The following is a 19,679-nucleotide window of genomic DNA, read 5'->3' as shown; positions in this document are numbered from 1 at the left end:
GGAAGGACCCCTCCATGCCCAGGGGGAAGTCTGGGTTACTTCTGATTGGTGTGATCGCACAGTGCAAGTTTGATAGTGAGTGGACTTTACACGCCTTATCGAAAGCATGTAAGGTCGCTCCTATGAGAGGATGAGAGTGCACATTAGTCGGTACGTGTGTCTTTGGGAACTATGGAATGTATTGGAGTTCGGTACCCGAAATCAATTTTTCCAGTAGCACCCAGCCCTTATATTTAGTATGGATCAGCCAGTCTACCACCCGAGTTAGATGGACTGCCCAGTAGTATCTCTGGAGGTCTTGGAGTCCAATTGCACCCCCCGACACGATCGGAATTTACGCGAACGGATTTTGTTATGGGAAAATTTGAGAACCAGATCTCAAATTTTGTGCGATGGAAATTCTGATGGAAACTGTCTGATGGAGCCTACACATGGTCGTAATTTCCGATAAAAGTCTCCCATCGAACATTTTCCGTCAGAAAATCCGACCATGTGTACGAGGCATAAGAATAAACTATTTATTCTAATCTTTATATCATTTATGAACAAGGTTATCAGAATCGGTGTCAAGATAGAGCTTTGGGGCATCCCAATTACAACTCTAGATCATTTTGTTTTACTTGCGTAAATGCAGTGTGAGCTGGAGTTTGGCTTCATTTTAAGTGCATCTGAATCTGCAAGTACCTTTAATACTCCCCTCCCCCCAGACTGATAATGCTGTTGTCTAAAAGGTGCCCCTGTGCTCCATTAGTAAGAATGGGGGCACTTTAATACAGGAGGTGTGTCACTGGGCAGATGGCCAGGTGAAAACAGATAGAAAAAAGCCTAAAAAAGAAAATGAATGCAGCCACCACATCTAATGACTGGTAAGCTGCTATATACAAATTACATTATTGGTTTTGGGTTTAATACCATTTTAATATGTCCTGTCAGGAAGTTTAAGCAATTAGTCAAGATAGCAATACTTTTACTTAATCAAGATATGACAGTACCTCCAGCCTTCCAGCATGCTAATTAGCATAAAAAAAAGTTAATACACTTCATTAATTTACTGAATCTGTTTAACTTTATGTAGAGATTTTTTAGTACAATACAATTATCAATGGAAATAAAGACTACGTAATATTCCTGTGGTGCATCGGAATAGTAAATAATTTACTTGCCCTCAAGTCACTACACATCATATATGTGACATTAACTGTATATATGTCAGATTTATTATGCAACGTAAAATCACCTTTATGTCAATAACACATTACTCTATCAATAATAAATATATAACAAAACTTGCAGACAATAGGGTCTACCCAATCAGACCTTCCCCTTGAATTTTTCTGCAGCAAAATGTAAGGGTCAAGCCTATGCTACTGGCTATGCTGACACAGCTTACCCTAATTACTGTATTCCTGAAGTGGAGAATATACCCTTAAATAGTATATAATGCCCAAGCTCTATCACACAAAATAATGAAATACACATTCAGTTAAATTCAGAAGTGAGAGAAATGTTTTAGGATAGTTATTAAATTATACCTTCCCAACAATGATATTCGTGATGTGTTATGGGACCACACCCGGGGAGTCGCAAGGCCAGTTATGTGATGACCCGTAGAAAATGTTTAAAGGGCTTTCAAGGAGATTAATCGACAGAGCCCTAGATCGAGATAGCATGATGTTCGAGAGAGTGTGTCTGATGTTCAGAGAGTGCGTCCTCTTTCCTTTCTGAACCTCCCCTTTTATTTCCAACACTAAATCTAAGGGTTAGCCTAAAGGGTGTATTTCAAAATATTTACCCAGATCTCATTGGATGGCACTTGTATAAATTCATTTAATGTTTGTTTAGGTGTTGACTGTACCTATCCACTAGATTGCGATCTAAGACTAGGAATTCATATTTTAGAAATAACATTGGATTTATTCAACCATTATATGGGTCATCATATTTTAGCTCTGGATTAAATCTAGATATAATATCCTGATAATAGTAGGAATGTATGCTGTCCCCAGTGTGGATTTGTTTAATGGATTTATTTGTGAAATACATTTTTTATGTTCTATCATTTTATTCATAGTACTTGCAATATATGTAATTTAATATGTGATATCATTGTTCTTGTCATAACTAAGTCCTTTATACAAAATGGTACCTTGTATATAAATCAGCTGAAAAGTGTTGGAACCCTTTATAGTTAGTTTTAATATTTTTTTTAACAGTGTTCCTGAGGTCTGAAAGTTTTTCGTTATATTCTTAGATAGTTAAAATAGTGAAATAAAGGCAATTTAATTTGTAGAGAAGTTCTCGTACTTTAGTAATGACTCATTATGCACCCATTTAGTTTGTTAGCACTTCCCACCAGAGAAACAATGAAAGTCTCTGACATTATGATGAAGTTACAAAAAGTGTTGTTCCTCATCCGCTGCATTAATCGATGTATCTTCTAAGTTATAAAACTGGTTGTTTCTATTTAAATGTTTGATCTACATTGTTCCTCTGCTTTGAGTCTACAAGAGTTAAAGTGATATTAAAGTCTTTTTTTTTTTCTTGTGTAAAAATAACATGTCATACTTACCTGCTCTGTGCAGTGGTTTTGTACAGAGTAGCCCAGATCCTCCTCTTCTCGGGTACCTCACCGGCGCTCCTGGCCCCTCCCTCCTGCTGAGTGCCCCCACAGCAAGCAGCTTGCTATAGGGGCACCCAAGCCAAGCCGCTGCTCTGTGTGTCCAATCAGACACGGAGCCGTGCCTCGGCCCCACCCCTCTCTCTCTTCATTGGCTCACTGACTTTGATTGACAACAGCAGGAGCCAATGGCGCTCATTGTGTGTCTCAGCCAATCAGAAGGGAGAGTCCCGGACAGCCAAGTCTCTCATGGGACATTGCTGGATCAAGATGGGGCCCAGGTAAGTATTGGGAGGGCTGAGGGGGGCTGCTGCACACAGAAGGTTTTTGATCTTAATGCATACAATGCATTAAGATCAAAAACCTTCTGCCTTTAGAATCACTTTAAGCCTCATACACACTACTACTTTTTTTCGTTCAACCCAGCTGGTTGAACGGAAAAAAACTGACAGTTCCACTCGGAGCTGCTGCACTAACAATCCAATGTTAGTAGAGCAATCTCCCTTGCTGTTCTATTGTGTTCTGACAGGGGTTTCCCCCGTCAGAACACTCCAGTCGGAGTGTACAAGAGCAGAGGCTCTCTCTCACTCCTCATTGGCACAGACACAGCAGTGCAAGACATTGGCTCCCGCTGCTGTCAATCACAGCCAGTGAGGAGGGCGCAGGGGGTGGATGAGCCATGCTCTGTGTGTCTATAGGGCGAGCCCGCATGAGTGATCCCATAGAAAATGGCTTGCTATGGGGGGCCTTTGGTGGGGGGGCAGGAGCTCTGGCAGGGGACCTGAGAAGGATCGGGGGCTGTTCTGTGCAGCTAAGTATAATGCGTTTGTTATTTTTAATACAATAAAAAAAATGTTCCTTTCCAATCACTTTAAGCTTTTTACGTGTCTCAAACTTCAGTCATTCAAAGCATTTTGAGATTTCATATGAGGTTAGGCTGCATCTTTGATTAAGAATTCATATTCTTTAGAATATGATACAAGAAAAACCCAGATGTTGTACAGAGTGCCCCCTGAAAAGGTCATTTTCTGCTTGAGTGGGGAGGGGGAATGTTTTTTTTCTCAACAAAGGTGTAGTTACTCTTTAAAGGACTCCCACTTATCTTCAGTGTTCTTTGTGTCAAGAATTTGATTGCATTTAGTGTGAGGTATGTAATGCAAGTTAGTAAACTTAGCGCTTTTGAAATTTAGTTTACTTATCCTTCCCCTGTGTCTCTGCTATAATTTATGACTAATGTAATTAATCTGCGGTCCCTGTTGCCTAAGTTATTCCTTATTTCTGTATCTGCAATCAGCTCTGTGTTGTTTGTAATTGGTAGGTCCAGCAGAGCATTATTTCTGGTTGGGGCTTCCACCATTTGACCCATGATTATAACATCCCTCCAAATTATTAAGTTTAGATGTTTCCAGTAAAGGGTACTGTGAATGATACAGCAAACAAATACCATATATTTTGGAGAATTGTGCTCTTCCAACCTTGCATCATTTTGTGAAAGCTGTTTTCTGTTCCAGCATGATTGTGCCCCTGTGCACAAAGCCTGCTCCATAATGAGAGAGCTTCACAATTTTGGTATGGAGAAACTCAAGTGACCTTCACAGAACTCTGATCTCAACTTGAACGCTTTTGGAATAAATTGTGATGTCATCTGTCATCCAACATCAGTATCTGACCTTAAAAGTGCTCTTTTGGTTGAATGGGCACAGCTTTCCACAGACACACCCCAAGATCTTGTGAAAAGCCTTACTAGCGTAGGCTGTTTAGTACAAAAGCAGGGCATGCATCATTACATACAGTTATCAGAATACAAATTTATCACAATGGTTTTATATTTAGCGACTGTACACTGTTTTTTAAAATATTTTAATAGTTAAAAGAGGCCCACTATGCCTTACAGTATCAACCTTGTATTTTAAAAATAACTTTGTCCCACTGGGAAAAGCCCTTCTGCCCTCCTTTATAATCCTCCTGGATAACTGTGCCACTCCATTCACCCCTATATAACCCAAATAAATAATATATGGATGCCGCAGTTTTCACTCATTCAACCACATTTGTGTATTCTGAGGTTGTTGGTGACACTATTTTACATATAGGCATGCCTTTCCTTTACATTCTTTCCTGTTTTCACAGCTTAAAGTATATGTAAACCCTTTAAATTCACATTTTTTATTTCCTAATTTTGGTCTTTTTTAAATAACATGTTTCTGACAGGAATCCGGGGCTGTCATGTGTCCTGCGCATTCTGCAGCATAATCGCAAAAACTGGTATAAGGAAGTGTGTTAAGACTCCCCCATATACGGAGAATAGTAAAGAGAGAGGTGATCTGTAGTCCTAGCAGACATCCTGCCCTAGGGTGAGAACAATGCTATTCCATATGTACTGTACAATGAATGAACATTTGCACACTAGAACAGAAAGTTGGAAGGTGGAAAAAATGGATTACATTTGCCCAAGGTGAGGACATTGCCTGCACTCAGAAGCCTACGTCAATTTCCCCCAGAGGAGGAGCAGAGGTGCATCTGTTTTTTTTCATCTCAGACTACCTGTGCATTTCAGGGCAGACAGAGCACTCACGTCGAAACGTAGTCCTATTCCTGAGAGCTCACATGCAAGTATGACTCAATAAGACCCTGCAAGAGAAAGGAGCCACCCTAAAACCAAAAAGGGGGCAGTAATGAAAAGACAAGATAAACTCAGCTGGCCATTCTGAGTGCAGTTAAGCCTTACATAGGTTCTCTAGTGCAATCCATGATGATTATAATAACATCCACTTTTCACGCCTTGGAGAAGGGGGAGGTATGTCCCCCAAAACACAATGACTGTATTTGATGCTCTTAATCAATAACCAAAAAAGACTTTTAAGTGATATGAACATTTGTACAAGGTGCTCCTCAGTATCCATCCAAAATAAAACTGGTGGAAAGGAAAGTAATGAAACATGAATAAGGCTGGCCTTAGACTAAGCAAATTTCTTTCCTGCAACTACAGGTTTTAGGAACGAAAATAGCTTGATTCCCCCATCAACACAGTCACTATTGATGGGTAAATCTCTCCTGTGTAGCCATTGTGTTCTCCTGGCGGGGGAAGCCATCATTATTATTGGGTACATTGCCCATACATGGTTTGAATTTCAACAGGAACCGCCCGAGATTCGAACCGTCTAAGGCCAGTTTAGAAGGCATTCTGAGGAAATTTTTATACGAGCAGTTGATTTTGTAAAAAAAAAAAATTTGAAGTTTTAATATCACTTTAAAGCTAAACTTCAGGTTAAGAAAATGTTGTCATGTGTCTTAAATCTTGGTGTGCTTTGAGTATTTTTTCCAGATCTGTGTAGTAATCCAATGTGAAACTTTGCCTCTGTGCAGGAGCTTCCTGTAAGATTGCTGCTCTCTCTCCTTGTGAAGGGTGACTGGTCTTGTCTCCACCCCCTCCTGTAGTTTTCTGCAGGCAGCCAGTAGTGGGTGGAGCTGCTAGGTCCCTCCCATAGCTCTGATATCACTGCTACATTTACAAGGTAATATCTGAGTTTGTAAAGGTATTTGGAGCACACAAAGCAGATGTATGTCCTTTTTGTCCATTAACTTGTTCCTGCCCCCGCTATAGCTGAAAGACGGCTACAGGGCGGGCTTACTTTACCAGGATGGCATTCATGAACGTCCTCCCATGTCATCACTGTGTCCTTATGATGCAGCTGATCACAGATTAGGGTAAGGAGCCAATCACAGTGGCCCTTTACCACACGATCAGCTGTGTCCAATGACCGCTGATCATGATGTAAACACAAACCAGTTATCGCCATTCATTTCCTCATGCTAACAAAATGAGGAGAGGAGAGAAGAAGAGGGACGATAATCGGCTTGTGATCAAGGGGCATCTACACTGATAAATTTAAGGCACTGATAATCAGTGTCCTGATTATCAGTGCAATCCTAACAGTGCCCACCAGTGCTGCCAATTAGTGTCCACCAGTGCTGCCAATCAGTGCTCACCAGTGCTGCCAATCAGTGCCCATCAGTGCTGCCAATCAGTACCCATCAGCATAGCTGGGACAAGGGGGGGTAGAAGGGGCGGCTGCCCTGGGCACTGTGATATCATGTGAGGTGAGGGGCACCACAAGGGGATGAGGGGGTATTTCTGTTGGGAGGGGAAAGTTGGAGGGTGGCAGAGAATAATAATAGGAAGGGAAATTAGGAGGGGTGCTAGGAAGGATGATTTGGGGGGATTGGTGTTGGGAGGGGGAATGGGGGAAGAGGATTTGTGCTAGAAGGGGGGATTTGGGGGGTTTGTGCTAGAAGAGGTGATATGGTAGAGGGGGAGGGAAATTCTGGTAGGAAGAGAATTTATTTTTTTTGGTGGGGGGGGGGGGGATTTGTGCTAGTAGGGATGATTGGGGATGATTTGTGCTAGGATGGGAAATTTGGGGGATGGGGGAGAATTTGTGCTAGGAGGGGGAATGGGTGTGGGGGGACAGGATTTGTGCTTGGAGGGGAAATTGGAGGGGTAGAGGATTTGTGCTAGGAGGGGTGTTTTTTTTGGGGGGGGGATTTGTGCTGAGGGGATTTGGTGAGAGAGAGAATTTGAGCTTGGGGGGGTGTCAAAGATTTGTGCTGGCAGTGGGGATTTCAGCGGGGGGGGGCAGATTTGTACTGAAAGAAGGGGGAATATATGCTTAGGGGAAAGGCATGCAGATTAGTGCTCAATTTTTTTGGGGGGGGATTTTTGCTGACACATAATGCTCATGGGGGGGGGGGGTGCAGTTTGGCAAGTTTGCCCTGGGCTCTAGATGACCTTGTCCCGGCACTGCCCATCAGTGTCACCTATCGATGCTGTCTATCAGTGCCCTTCAGTGCTGCCTGATAGTGCCCTTCAGTGCCGTCTAATTGTGCCCATCAGTGCCACCTATCAGTGTCCATCAGTGCCCCCTATTAGTGCAGCCTCATCAATGCTCATCAGTGTCACCTCATCAGTGCCCAACAGTGCAGCCTATAAATGCCCATCACTGCAGCCTCATCAGCGCACATCAGTGAAGGAGAAAAATGACCTTTTTGCAACAATAAAACAAACTATGAAAAAGGGTTTTTTTTTTTCAAAATGTTTATTTTTTCTTTGTTTAGCAAAAAAATAAAAAACCCAGGGATGATTAAACACCACCAAAAGAAAGCTCTATTTCTGTGAAAAAAAAATGATATGGGTACAGTGTAGCTTGACCGCGCAATTGCCATTCAAAGTGTGACAGCGCTGAAAGCTGAAAATTGGCCTGGCCAGGAAGGGGGTGAAAGTGCCCAGTAGGCAAGTGGTCAACCACTTGCCGCCCAGCCTATAGCAAAATGATGGCCGGACGGTGGTTCAGTTATCCTGACTGGACGTCATATGACGTCTTTCAGGATAACTGCTGGCGAGCAATCGTGTGGGCGCTCAGTGTGGCAATCGGTGGTGCGGCGTGTCAGTCTGACACACTGCTACACTGATCTCGGTAAAGACCCTCTGAAGGAGGCTCTTTACCATGTGATCAGCCGTGTCCTATCATGGCTGATCACAGTGTAAACAGCAAAAGCTGTGTATCGGCTTTTCCTCACTCGCGTCTTACAGACGCAAGTAGAGGAGAGCCGATCAGCGGCTGTCCTGACAGGGGGGGTCTGCGCTGATTGATTATCAGCGCAGCCCCCCCATCGATGCCCACACTGGGCCACCAGGGATGTTACCAGGGATGGCACACAATGGATAGATGATCAGGTATGCCACCCATGGCCACCAGGGATGACAGTGCCCAAAATATGCCAATCAGTGCCCACAAATGGTGCCAGTCAGTGCCCATTACCAATGCCTGCCAGATATCTCCCCATTAGGGATGCCCATCAGTGCCATCTATCAGTGACCATCAGTGCCACCCATCAGTGCCACGTATCAGTGCCCACCTATCAGTGCCCATCAGTGCCCATCCATGCCACCTATCAGTGCCACCCATAAGTACCCATCAGTGCAGCCTGCAAGGCGCTTCAGAAGCGACACAACAAGGGCGCTTTTAACGCTTTGTTCGGCCACTAGCGGTGGGTAAAAGCGCCCTGATATCGTCTGAAAAGCTCTGCTAAAACGCTGCTAAAACTAGCAGCGCTTTACCGCTAACGCACCCCCGCCCCAGTGAGAAAGTAGCCTAAAGGGATGCAGGTCCAGCAGTTTTCCTCATTAGAACCCCTCAGGTGCACAGCTGACTGATAATTATGAAACCACTCCCATTAGACTCACTCAGAACAGAGGTACAGAGGAACACACAGGGATTTCTTTAGAATAACAAAAGGTAGAAATCTGCAACAAAGGTTGTTATCCTTGCAATGTACATAGATCACCCAGAGGGAATGTTTTTTTCTCAACAAAAGGGGAGTTACACTTCAAGTTTTATTATACAGAGCAGTATTTGTACTAACTTTTATATATATTTGAAAGATTTGCTTTATTGTAATATAAATGAATATGACAATCCTTTTCACTACATTGGATATGTATGTTTTTTATTACTTGATTGTTTGACAGGAGAATTTATTGTTATTCCAAGCCTAGGTTGTGAAAATGCAATCCAAACAGAAACAAATTATAAAAAAACAAATCTACTATCTTAAAAACAGTACACTCTTATTTCCAGGTAAAACTGAACACAAACTGCTTATATTGTACAACATCTGCGATCTACTTTTGCAAAGTTAAATGTATTTGTTGCAAGACTACTAAGATCAGCCTCATGTCTCTGTCTTCCTATTGAGAAGTGGAAGCAGACTCCACCCTCTTGCAGCTCTGAACAGAAGAGACTGATTCAAAGAACATCTCACTCTACTACCAGCCTCATACAGAGAATGTGCTTTGATTGCACCCAGCACTCCGGCTAGCCTGCTGCACCTAATCTGCTGAGTCTGACCGGGTCATGTTCTGCAGGATCCTAAACTGATGAGATGCTGCTGCCTTCAACAGCCTGCACCAGGTGGATTAGAAACTTTCATGGAAATGATAAGGCATTTTATTTAGTTCAGTGTTCTTTTCCTGTGAATCCTCTCTTCTAGTGGATGTAAACTGTGGCTTGAGTGGAGCTAACTACATTAAAAAACATCAGTGCAACAGCTGCCAATTTAAGGAGTACAAAGTAGGTTGGCTGATGGATGAAGAGGGATTAGAAAAGTGAAGAATTGTTATGGCTGCCTTTTTACGAGGGTGCCCTGTTATATATTAAAAGGATACAGACTGCTGCTACCACAATGTCTGTGGCAACAACTGTCATTTACACAAACAGCTCCAGGTTCACTACAGAGACGCCAAAGCCACAGTCTACTCCAAATGTGTTTCTATTTTGTCTCACACTGACTCTGACCCTTATCATCCTTGCAGGCAGTATTTACTCATTGGTGTCCTTGCTGAAGATAAAGAGCAAGTCTACCCTGTGTGTGCTTGTGACCTCCTTGTCTGTGGATGACTTTTTGAGTGTGGTACCTGCCTCCATCTTCATGCTAAAACAATGGACGAACCATCCGTTATCCCAGCCCTTATGCACTGCTGCTGCCTTCATCTACCTGTTTCAGGGGGTATCCAGTAACTTAAAGGCATCCATCATGATTTCTTATAACTTCTGTACATCTGCCAAACTGGGAGAATATAAAACTGAAAAAATGCCTTTGAAAATGTTTTGGGTAATTCTAAGCACATGGCTTGTTAGTTTGTTAATAAGCGTGCTGCCTTTTTGTGGTTGGGGAGCATTTGATGCCACCTCCTGGGGATGCCTCGTGGACTGCAGTAGCTCTTATGTGCTGTTTTTATTTGCGTTGTACTCCATCTGCTTCTGTGTTCTGACAGTCTTCTCTGTTCCTTTAACTCACCAGTTGCTTTGTTCGGACAGCCAAGAACAGCTACTCTATTTGAACTGCAAAGATATTGCTAAAGGTTATCTAACCCCCAGTACACCTCTGGGCAGCAATGACTCGTTTATGTCTCCTGATAATCCTGCCAGCAAAACCTTGAAGAATTTCAATGAGAATTGTGTGAGCTCAGAGGCTGTGTGCAAGAGGAGCCTGGGCGATGATCAGCACGGTATACACAGCCTGAGAGGGAGCAGGAGCATGACAGTATTGTATGCTCAGAAGCGATTCTCTCTCATTCTTGCTTTGACTAAAGTATTTCTCTGGCTTCCAATCATGGTAAAGATCCCTATTCTTTAATAATGAAATATGTTGCCTGTGTTAACTTTAAGGGGTGTTCTGCTTTAAACCATAGGTATATCCCTGATATATACCCATAGATCAATCATCCTTTCCATATTGGTCACTTTTCCATTCTTACTTTAATGAAAGTATTATCTCTGTGGCTTCCAATCATGGTAAAGACCTATTCTGTAATAATGCATTATGTTGACGCTGTTAACTTGAAGAGCTGTTTGGCTTTAAACCATAGGTACATCCATGATATAGATCCATTTGTGTAGACACATAGATCAATCATCCTTTCCATAATAGTGCCCTTTCCATTCTTACTTTGAGCAAAGTATCCCTGTGGCTTACAATCATGTTAAAGACCTATTCTCTAATAATGTATTATGTTGACTCTGTTAACTTGAAGGGGTGTTCTGCTTTAAACCATAGGCACATCCCTGATATAGACCCATTTGTGCAGACACATAGATCAATCATCTTTTTAATAATGATCCATTTTCCATTCTTATTTTGACCAAAATATCTAATGTTCCCCCCTTCTTTCTTTCTTTCTTTGACCAAGGTATTTCTGTGGCTTCCAATCATTGTAATGACCTATTCTCTAAAAATGCATTATGCAATCTGTTTACTTGAAGGGGTGTTCTGCTTTAAACCACAGGTGCTTCCCTAATATAGATCCTTTGTGTAGACATCATCCATTTCCTAATGTCCTCCTTTTCATTCTTGCTTTGACGAAAGTATCTCTGTGGCTTCCGATCATAGTAAGATAAAATACTAAATAAAATAAAATACTGTATGTTGCCTTAAAGGGGTTGTAAAGTCTAAAAATGTTTTTCCTTAATGTATCCCTTGCATTAAGGTAAAACATGTTTAGGTGTCAGCATTGCCCCCTCAGCCCCCCTTTACTTACCTGAGATAATAAACAAGAAAAAACTGCGCTATAACATTAATAAGTATGTGAGTGCATGAAAATCAATTAATGCATAACAAAGTTCATAAGGTAGGAGATCCAAGAAATCTTTCATGAAAGTAAGGAAAGTCCCAAGGCATATTCCCTCAATAATTCACAGTGAAAACTTGTGTAGAAAGCTTGAGATAAACACCACTCATAGTGATCCACCACCACGTGACATTCACGCTTACCAGAAAGCAAGCTAATTAAGCTTGTATGTGAACCGAGATCCAAAATGACCAACCAATGATGCAGCTTCTCCGTGTTCAGCGTGGCTAGGGAAGTGCGATGGATAATGGCTCATAAACCAACCCTAATAGATAAAAGTAGATCAAGGCTTGTCATAGACCCATATAGACCTCCATAGGATCACGGTAAGGCTGCAGAGCTCAGCAGGCACGTGGCTGGTTGAAGCAGAGTTCTTGAATCAAGTGCAGCTGTCAGGATTCAGGCTGGAACATAAGCATCAGCAGTTTCCAGAAGTGGCAAGATGGCTGCAACTCCAAAACCACACCTCTCTCAGCTGGGTGAAGACAGGAAGTAGAGGGGATATGGCTACATGTTTCAGGGCAAAAAGGAGGGCCCCTTTTTCAATTGATAAAGTTGCAGCCATCTTGCCACTTCTGGAAACTGCTGATGCTTATGTTCCAGCCTGAATCCTGCTTATGTTCCAGCCTGAATCCTGAATCAATTGATAAAGGGGCCCTCCTTTTTGCCCTGAAACATGTAGCCATATCCCCTCTACTTCCTGTCTTCACCCAGCCGAGAGAGGTGTGGTTTTGGAGTTGCAGCCATCTTGCCACTTCTGGAAACTGCTGATGCTTATGTTCCAGCCTGAATCCTAACAGCTGCACTTGATTCAAGAACTCTGCTTCAACCAGCCACGTGCCTGCTGAGCTCTGCAGCCTTACGGTGATCCTATGGAGGTCTATATGGGCCTATGACAAGCCTTGATCTACTTTTATCTATTCGGGTTGGTTTATGTATATTATCCATCGCAATTCCCTAGCCACGCTGAACACGGAGAAGCTGCATCATTGGTTGGTCATTTTGGATCTTGGCTCACATACAAGCTTAATTAGCTTGCTTTCTGGTAAGCATGAATTTCACATGGTGGTGGATCACTATGAGTGGTGTTTATCTCAAGCTTTCTACACAAGTTTTCACTGTAAATTATTGAGGGAATATGCCTTGGGACTTTCCTTACTTTCATGGAAGATTTCTTGGATCTCCTACCTTATGAACTTTGTTATGCATTAATTGATTTTCATGCACTCACATACTTATTAATGTTATAGAGCAGTTTTTTCTTGTTTATTGTTGCTTTTTGTGTATATCTCACAATTTGAACTGCTGTTTTTGGGGAGGATTTGCTTAATCTCTGTGTATCACCCGAGGCCAGTCATTTCAATGGGTATACAGTATGTGAGGGTTTACAATCATTTTAAAGGGGTGTTCTGCTTTAAACCATAGGCACATCCCTGATATAGATCCATTTGTGTAGACACATAGATCAATCATTCTTTCCATAGTGACCCCCTTTCCATTTCTCTCTTTTGACCAAATGTATTTATGTGGCTTCCAATCATGGTAAAGACCAAATATGTTGACTGGTAACTTGAAGGAGTGTTTTCCATTATTCCGTAGGTGCATCCCTGATGTAGACCATAGGTCAATTATCTTTTCCATAGAATCCCCCTTTCCCCTCTGTTCAGAGCTGCAATAATCCATTTGTCATGGCATGTCCTAAAACACATACAGTTTATGCTTATTGCATTGCTAATGCTTTGATATTGGATGTACATTTTTAGTCCACCAAGAAAATGTATACCTGAGCAGGACAAACAGTTGGCAAACAGCTAGTGAGTAATTAAGGCAGAGCCCCTTTAAGGCTGTTTGTCAAGTGACTTTAACTTTTGCTTGAAATGTTGTGTAAGTACATCTATTACACAATCACTAACTTTAATTACCTGTTATTCTACAGTGGGTTACAGTGAGGTCTTAGCTACTGCTTGTGTGGCCACACAGAAGAATATGATAGGGTTAAATACTTTTTGTCATGCTACCTTAGCACATTCATTGAAAGTGAAAGCTATTTAGCACTTTCTGTGTCTACAACCTTGACATGTCACAAAGAGGCATTGCTCTGGCAGTGAGCAGGGGGAAATGCATGTTTTATTAACTACACATCTGTCAGAGAACGATGAAGCGACACATATTAATGCGAGCAGAAGTCTTTCGAGAGGAAAAAGGTTAATCAAACAAGTGCCCAGGCAATCTGATTCTCGCAGGACCTGGAATTTAATGGATAAAACTATACAGAGGGCTGTATCATATTTAATAAGGGTGGTAGCTAAATGGCATTAGTAAATATCAGAAGGGCTCCCGCTTTCTATATACATTTGCACTAGACCTCAGTTAAAGTGCATGGCAGGGCAAAATGTAATAAAAATCCTATGCAGTACACTTCTGCCATGTATTTCCCTGTGTTTTAAATGCCCTGCAAATATGCAAAAATAATTGTTCCTTGTGTGGGCTGACAAAACAGTGAGTTTTCTGAACTTGCAAAGAATGGGGGCAACCTTGACCAGCTGTCTTCTTTGCTAAATTACAGAACCACTTCATATTTTTCTTCATATCCACTGCATGGAAAGACAAAAGAGACAAGGTGCCTCTAATAGTATTAGTATTGATATCACATTAATGGAAGGTGCTCATCTCTTAAATTGGTCAGGAAAACAAATGGGAGGCAGTCTAAAGCCGTCCATATATGATGCGATTTTTTTTTTCCTGCAACCAAGGGTTGCAGGAAAGAGAATCACTAGATTCCCCCATCAACACAGTAATTGTTGATGGGGGAATCCCTCTCATGTAGGGGGGGGGGGGGGCTTCGGGCAGGGAGCTGTGTCTGCCAGGAGAACACAGTGATTATTGCTAGCGGCTATATCCGCTGGCAATATTCACATGTAAAAACCCAACATGCTCGTTGTACCCCAGTCGATCGATCGATCAACTTGAGTACAATCAGCCTTGACATGGATATTTTGAATCTCGGCCAGTTCAGCAGTGGCCATCCATGGCCGGCTTTAATTTCTGACAGAATCAACGGGTAATGACAAAACATTTCAGCGATACTGTATAATTTGCAAAGAGGAAACAAATAAGACTGCAGTGCATTAAAGAAGTAGTCTTCTAAGCATTTTTATTATTGGGTTCTGTTCTTCAGGGGACAAAGTACATGTACTTTCTCCCATCTTCCTTTGTACTGTCAAAGGCCAGCAGGGCACCCCTCCATCTTATACCGCCATTCAACAACGCAGCAAGCAAGGAGATGGCTGCTTCGACAGATGGCACTTTTCTCTGTCTCCAAGCACTTGTCCAAAAAAAAGGCATATCATGATGAATGCAGGGGGAGGGCAGCTTGCCAGCTAAAATGTTGCAGACAATGGGCAAGTGCTTTGAGACAAAAGTGCAGTCTGTCAAAGCAACCATCTCCTTGTTGCATTGTTAGATGGCCATTGAGGAGGAGGGGTGTTCTATTCAACTTCACAGCTAGCCTCAGACAGCACATAGGAAGATGGGACAAAGTACTACATGTACTTACCCCTGGGGAACAGAGCTCATTAATAAAAATGGAAGTTATACTGTTTCTTTAAAGTAAAAGTTCACCCTAGAACATAAAACAGCCATATAACAATAGTTTGAATCCTGTCAATATTTCAGTTGTCCAGCAATCATCATTGGAAGCTACCAACCATTTACCAATGACACAATGCAGCTCAAGGTGTTTCTTATGCCCTGTACACACGACCGGTTTTGCCGTCGGAATAAACTCTGAAGGTTTTTCCGACGGAGTTCTGACGGAATTCCGCTCAAGCTGTCTTGCATGCACACGGTCACACCAACCGTCCAGAATGCGGTGATGTACAACACGTACGACGGGACTAGAAAACGGAAGTTCAATAGCCAGTAGCCAACAGCTTCCGTCTCGTACTTGCTTTAAAGCATGCGTCGTTTTTGCTTCGTCGGAACAGCATACAGACGAGCGTTTTTTTCCGATAGTAATTTGTTCCATCGGAAAAATATAGAACATGTTCTCTATCCAAGTCTGTCTGAATTTTCAACGGAAGAAGTCCGATGGGGCATACATACGGTCGGAATATATACAATGAAAAAAACCCCATCGGACACTTTCTGAATTTCCGCTCGTGTGTATGCGGCATTAGGCTCCTTTGTGCTTTTTGTGACTTTTACAGCATCAATGCACATTGGGGCTTTTTCCAGTAAGACTTTTCAGTCACAAGATGGAGATGGAATTGGGGGGGCTGGGCAACACCGTGAGTAGCATGCTATCACTGGTAAGTGGCAGATAGTTTCCAATGCTGATTGCTGGTAGACAACCATAGCTGTGGGCAGAATTCAAACATGGTGTTAAAAATGTATCAAGGTACATGTGTTGCATGGCTTTTTAATGTTCATAAAGTAATTACAGGGTGAACTTCTACTTTAAAGTTGTGTTAAAAACCCTCAAGCTTGTGTATACTGTCTAAATGCTGATTTCGGAACACAAAATGAGTGTTTTTTGCATTGCCGTGCCTGTTATTGATAGCTGAATAGTAGTTTTTGCTATGCATCAGCAAAACCAGTTTGCCACAGTGAGCTGCGGCTAACAATCAATTAAGCTGTCAGTGTGCACCTAAAGAATATGTCTTTTTTGGTTGGTCTTTGCCTCTATCTTTACAACTATGCTTTTCACAAAGAGGGCCTTTCTTATCAACTGACAGATCTTGCGACTCAAGGAGAGAAGAAAGTGGCGAGCCATAGAGAATAAATTAAATATTTAGTTTAACAGCAGGTGTTATTAGAAGAAACAGATCATAAGCATATGCCTGTTAGGAGGCATAGAAGGCCCCCACCAGGACCTCTGTTCCTACAAATCAGAGCAGAAACATGGGTTGCTATGGCTGTAATTAAATGCTTGCAAATGTAGTAAAGTGGTTCTGAAGGCAGGAGATTTTTCACCATAACACATTCTATGCATTAAGTTAAAAAAAAAAAAATCGTCCGCATGCAGCTCCCCCTAAATACTTACCTGAGCCCATTCTCGATTTTGCGATGTGCACAAGAGAAACAGCTCTCTCGGCCCTCCCTCTCCTCAATGGAGCCATTGGCTCCTGCTGCTGTCAATCACTGCCAGTGAAGAGAGAGCGGGGAGCAGAGCTGATTTGCATTCTGTGTGTCAATAGACACACAAAGCTGGCTCAGGAGCAAGCACACACAAGCAACTTGCTATGGGGGCACTCGGCGGGGGGAGGGGCCAGGGAGAGCGGATGGGGGACCACAGAAGATGAGGATCTGGGCTGCTCTGTCCAAAACCATTGCACAGAGCAGGTACCTTGAAAAAGTATTCATATCCCCTGAAATTTTCCACATTTTGCCATGTTAGAAACAAAAACGTAAATGTATTTTATATGGGATTTCATGTGATAGACCAACAGAAAGTGGCACATAATTGTGAAGTGGAAGGAAAATGATAAATGTTTTTCAACGTTTTTTACAAATAAATATGTGAAAAGTGTGGCGTGCATTTGTATTCAGCCCCATGTTGTCAATACTTTGTAGAACCACCTTTCGCTGCAATTACAGCTGCAAGTCTTTTTGGGTATGTCTCTACCAGCTTTGCACATCTAGAGAGTAAAATATTTGCCCATTTTTATTTGCAAAATAGCTCAAGCTTTGTCAGATTGGATGGAGAGCGTCTGTAAACAGCAATTTTCATGTCTTGCCACAGATTCTCAATTGGATTTGGGTCTGGACTTTGATTGGGCCATTTTAACACATGAATATGCTTTCAACTAAACAATCCTTTGTAACTCTGGCTGTATGTTTAGCGTCATTGTCCTGCTGGAAGGTGAACCTCTGCCCCAGTCCCAAGTGTTTTGCAGACTCCAACAGGTTTTCTTCTAAGATTGGCCTGTATTTGGCTCCATCCAAGTTCCCATCAGCTCTGACAAGCTTCCCTGTCCCTGCTGTAGAAAAGCATCCCCACAACATGATGCTGCCACCACCGTTTTTCACAGTGGGGATGTTGTGTTGAGGGTGATGTGCAGTGTTAATTTTCTGCCACACCTAGCGATCTGCCTTTAGGCCAAGAAGTTCAATTTTGGTCTCATCTGACGAGAGCACCTTCTTCCGCATGTTTGCTTTGTCCCCCACGTGGCTTCTCACAAACTTCAAACGGGACTTCTTATGGCTTTCTTTCGACAATGGCTTTCTTCTTGCCACTCTTCCATAATAGCCAGATTTGTGGAGCACAGGACTAATAGTTGTCCTGTGGACAGATTCCCCCACCTGAGCTGTGGATCTCTGCAGCCCCTCCAGAGTTACCATGGGCCTCTTGGCTGCTTCTTGGATTATTGCTCTTCTTGCCCAGCATGTCAGTTTAGGTGGACGGCCATGTCTTGGTAGGTTTGCAGTTGTGCCATACTCTTTCCATTTTAAGCTGATGATGGATTGAACAGTGCTCCATGAGATGTTCAAAGCTAGGGATATTTTTTTAACCTACTTACCTGCTTTAAAACTTCTCCACAACTCTATCCCTGACCTGTCTGGTGTGTTCCTTGGCCTTCATGATGATCTGTTCACTAAGGTTCTCTAACAAACCTCTGAGGGCTTCATAGACAAGCTGTATTTATACTGAGATTTAATTACACACAGATGAACTCTATTTACTAATTAGGTGACATCTGAAGGCAATTTGGTTCCACTAGATTTTAGATAGGGGTATCAGATTAAAGGGGGCTGAATACAAATGCATGGCACAATTTTCAGATATTTGTAAAAGAATTTAAAAACCATTTATCATTTTCCTTCCACTTCACAATTATGTGCCACTTTGTGTTGGTCTATTACATAAAATCCCAATAAAATACATTTACATTTTTGGTTGTAACTATGGCTGCCACCTCATCCCTTTACACCCGAACACATATTAATTACACAGGTTCTGTGGATGATTAAGGTGGTAATTAAACTCACTTGGTGCTTTATCTACATTTAATTAGCCTCAGAACCTGTGTAATTCAAAGGTGTTCGGGTTTAAAGGGATGAGGTGGTAACTCTAGTTGTAACATGACAAAATGTGGAAAACTTCAAGGGGTGTGAACACTGCAAAAGCGAATACTTACCTTGTAAAATAATCCAGTCAAGGCCCGTCAAGTTCCTCCACCCCAAACACGCTCATCCATGTCTTTACGGACCTTGCTTTGTGGACTGGTCCCAATCATTTGGTGGAGGGGGGATTATGGTGTTGGGTTATTTATCAGGTGTTGGGCTTGGCTTGTTAGTTCCAGTGCAGTGAACTCTTAAGGCGTCAGCATACCAAGACATTTTGGACAATTTCGTGCTCCAAACTTTGTGGGAACAATTTGGGGATGGCCCCTTCCTGTTCCAACATGACTGAGCACCAGTGCACAAAGCAAGGTCCATAAAGACATGGATGAGCGAGTTTGGAGTGGAGGAACTTAACTGGCCTGCACAGAGTTCTGACCTCAACGCAACAAAACACCTTTGGGTTGAATTAGAGCAGAGACTGCAAGCCAAACCTTCTCGTCCAACATCAGTGCCTGACCTCACAAATGCGCTTCTGGAAGAATGGTCAAACATTCCCATAGACACACTCCTAAACTTTGTGAACAACCTTCCCAGAAGAGTTGAAGCTGCTATAGCTGCAAAAGGTGGGCCAACTCAATATTGAACCCAATGGACTAAGACTGGGAAGCCATTACCACTTGCCTACAGGGCAATTTCACCCCCTTCCTGTCCAGGCCAATTTTCAGCTTTCAGCGCTGTCACACTTTGAATCACAATTGTGCGGTCATGCTACACTGTAACCATGTGAAATTGTTATCTTTTACTTCACAC

General features: G+C 42.4%; 1 protein-coding gene across 3 annotated transcripts in view; it reads left to right on the top strand.

Annotated features, from left to right (window-relative positions):
- Positions 1-9,404: 9,404 nt before the first annotated feature.
- The window catches only part of GPR149 (G protein-coupled receptor 149), a 108,347-nt gene continuing 98,072 nt past the window's right edge, over positions 9,405-19,679 (top strand). The window contains exons 1-2 of one of the 3 annotated variants that reach the window (XM_073626059.1): positions 9,405-9,588; positions 9,990-10,792. In XM_073626059.1, coding sequence (XP_073482160.1) covers positions 9,555-9,588; positions 9,990-10,792 — 837 coding nt within the window. In that variant the 5' untranslated portion in view covers positions 9,405-9,554. Of the gene's footprint in view, positions 10,793-19,679 lie in introns of all 3 variants that reach the window. The other 2 variants (XM_073626061.1, XM_073626058.1) reach the window with 2 other exon arrangements.

The sequence above is a fragment of the Aquarana catesbeiana genome, linkage group LG04 (genome assembly GCF_042186555.1).
Source record: "Aquarana catesbeiana isolate 2022-GZ linkage group LG04, ASM4218655v1, whole genome shotgun sequence".
Taxonomy (NCBI): Eukaryota; Metazoa; Chordata; class Amphibia; order Anura; family Ranidae; genus Aquarana; species Aquarana catesbeiana.
The sequence above is the reverse complement of the archived record's forward strand: the minus strand, read 5'-3'. Positions and strand labels throughout refer to the sequence as shown.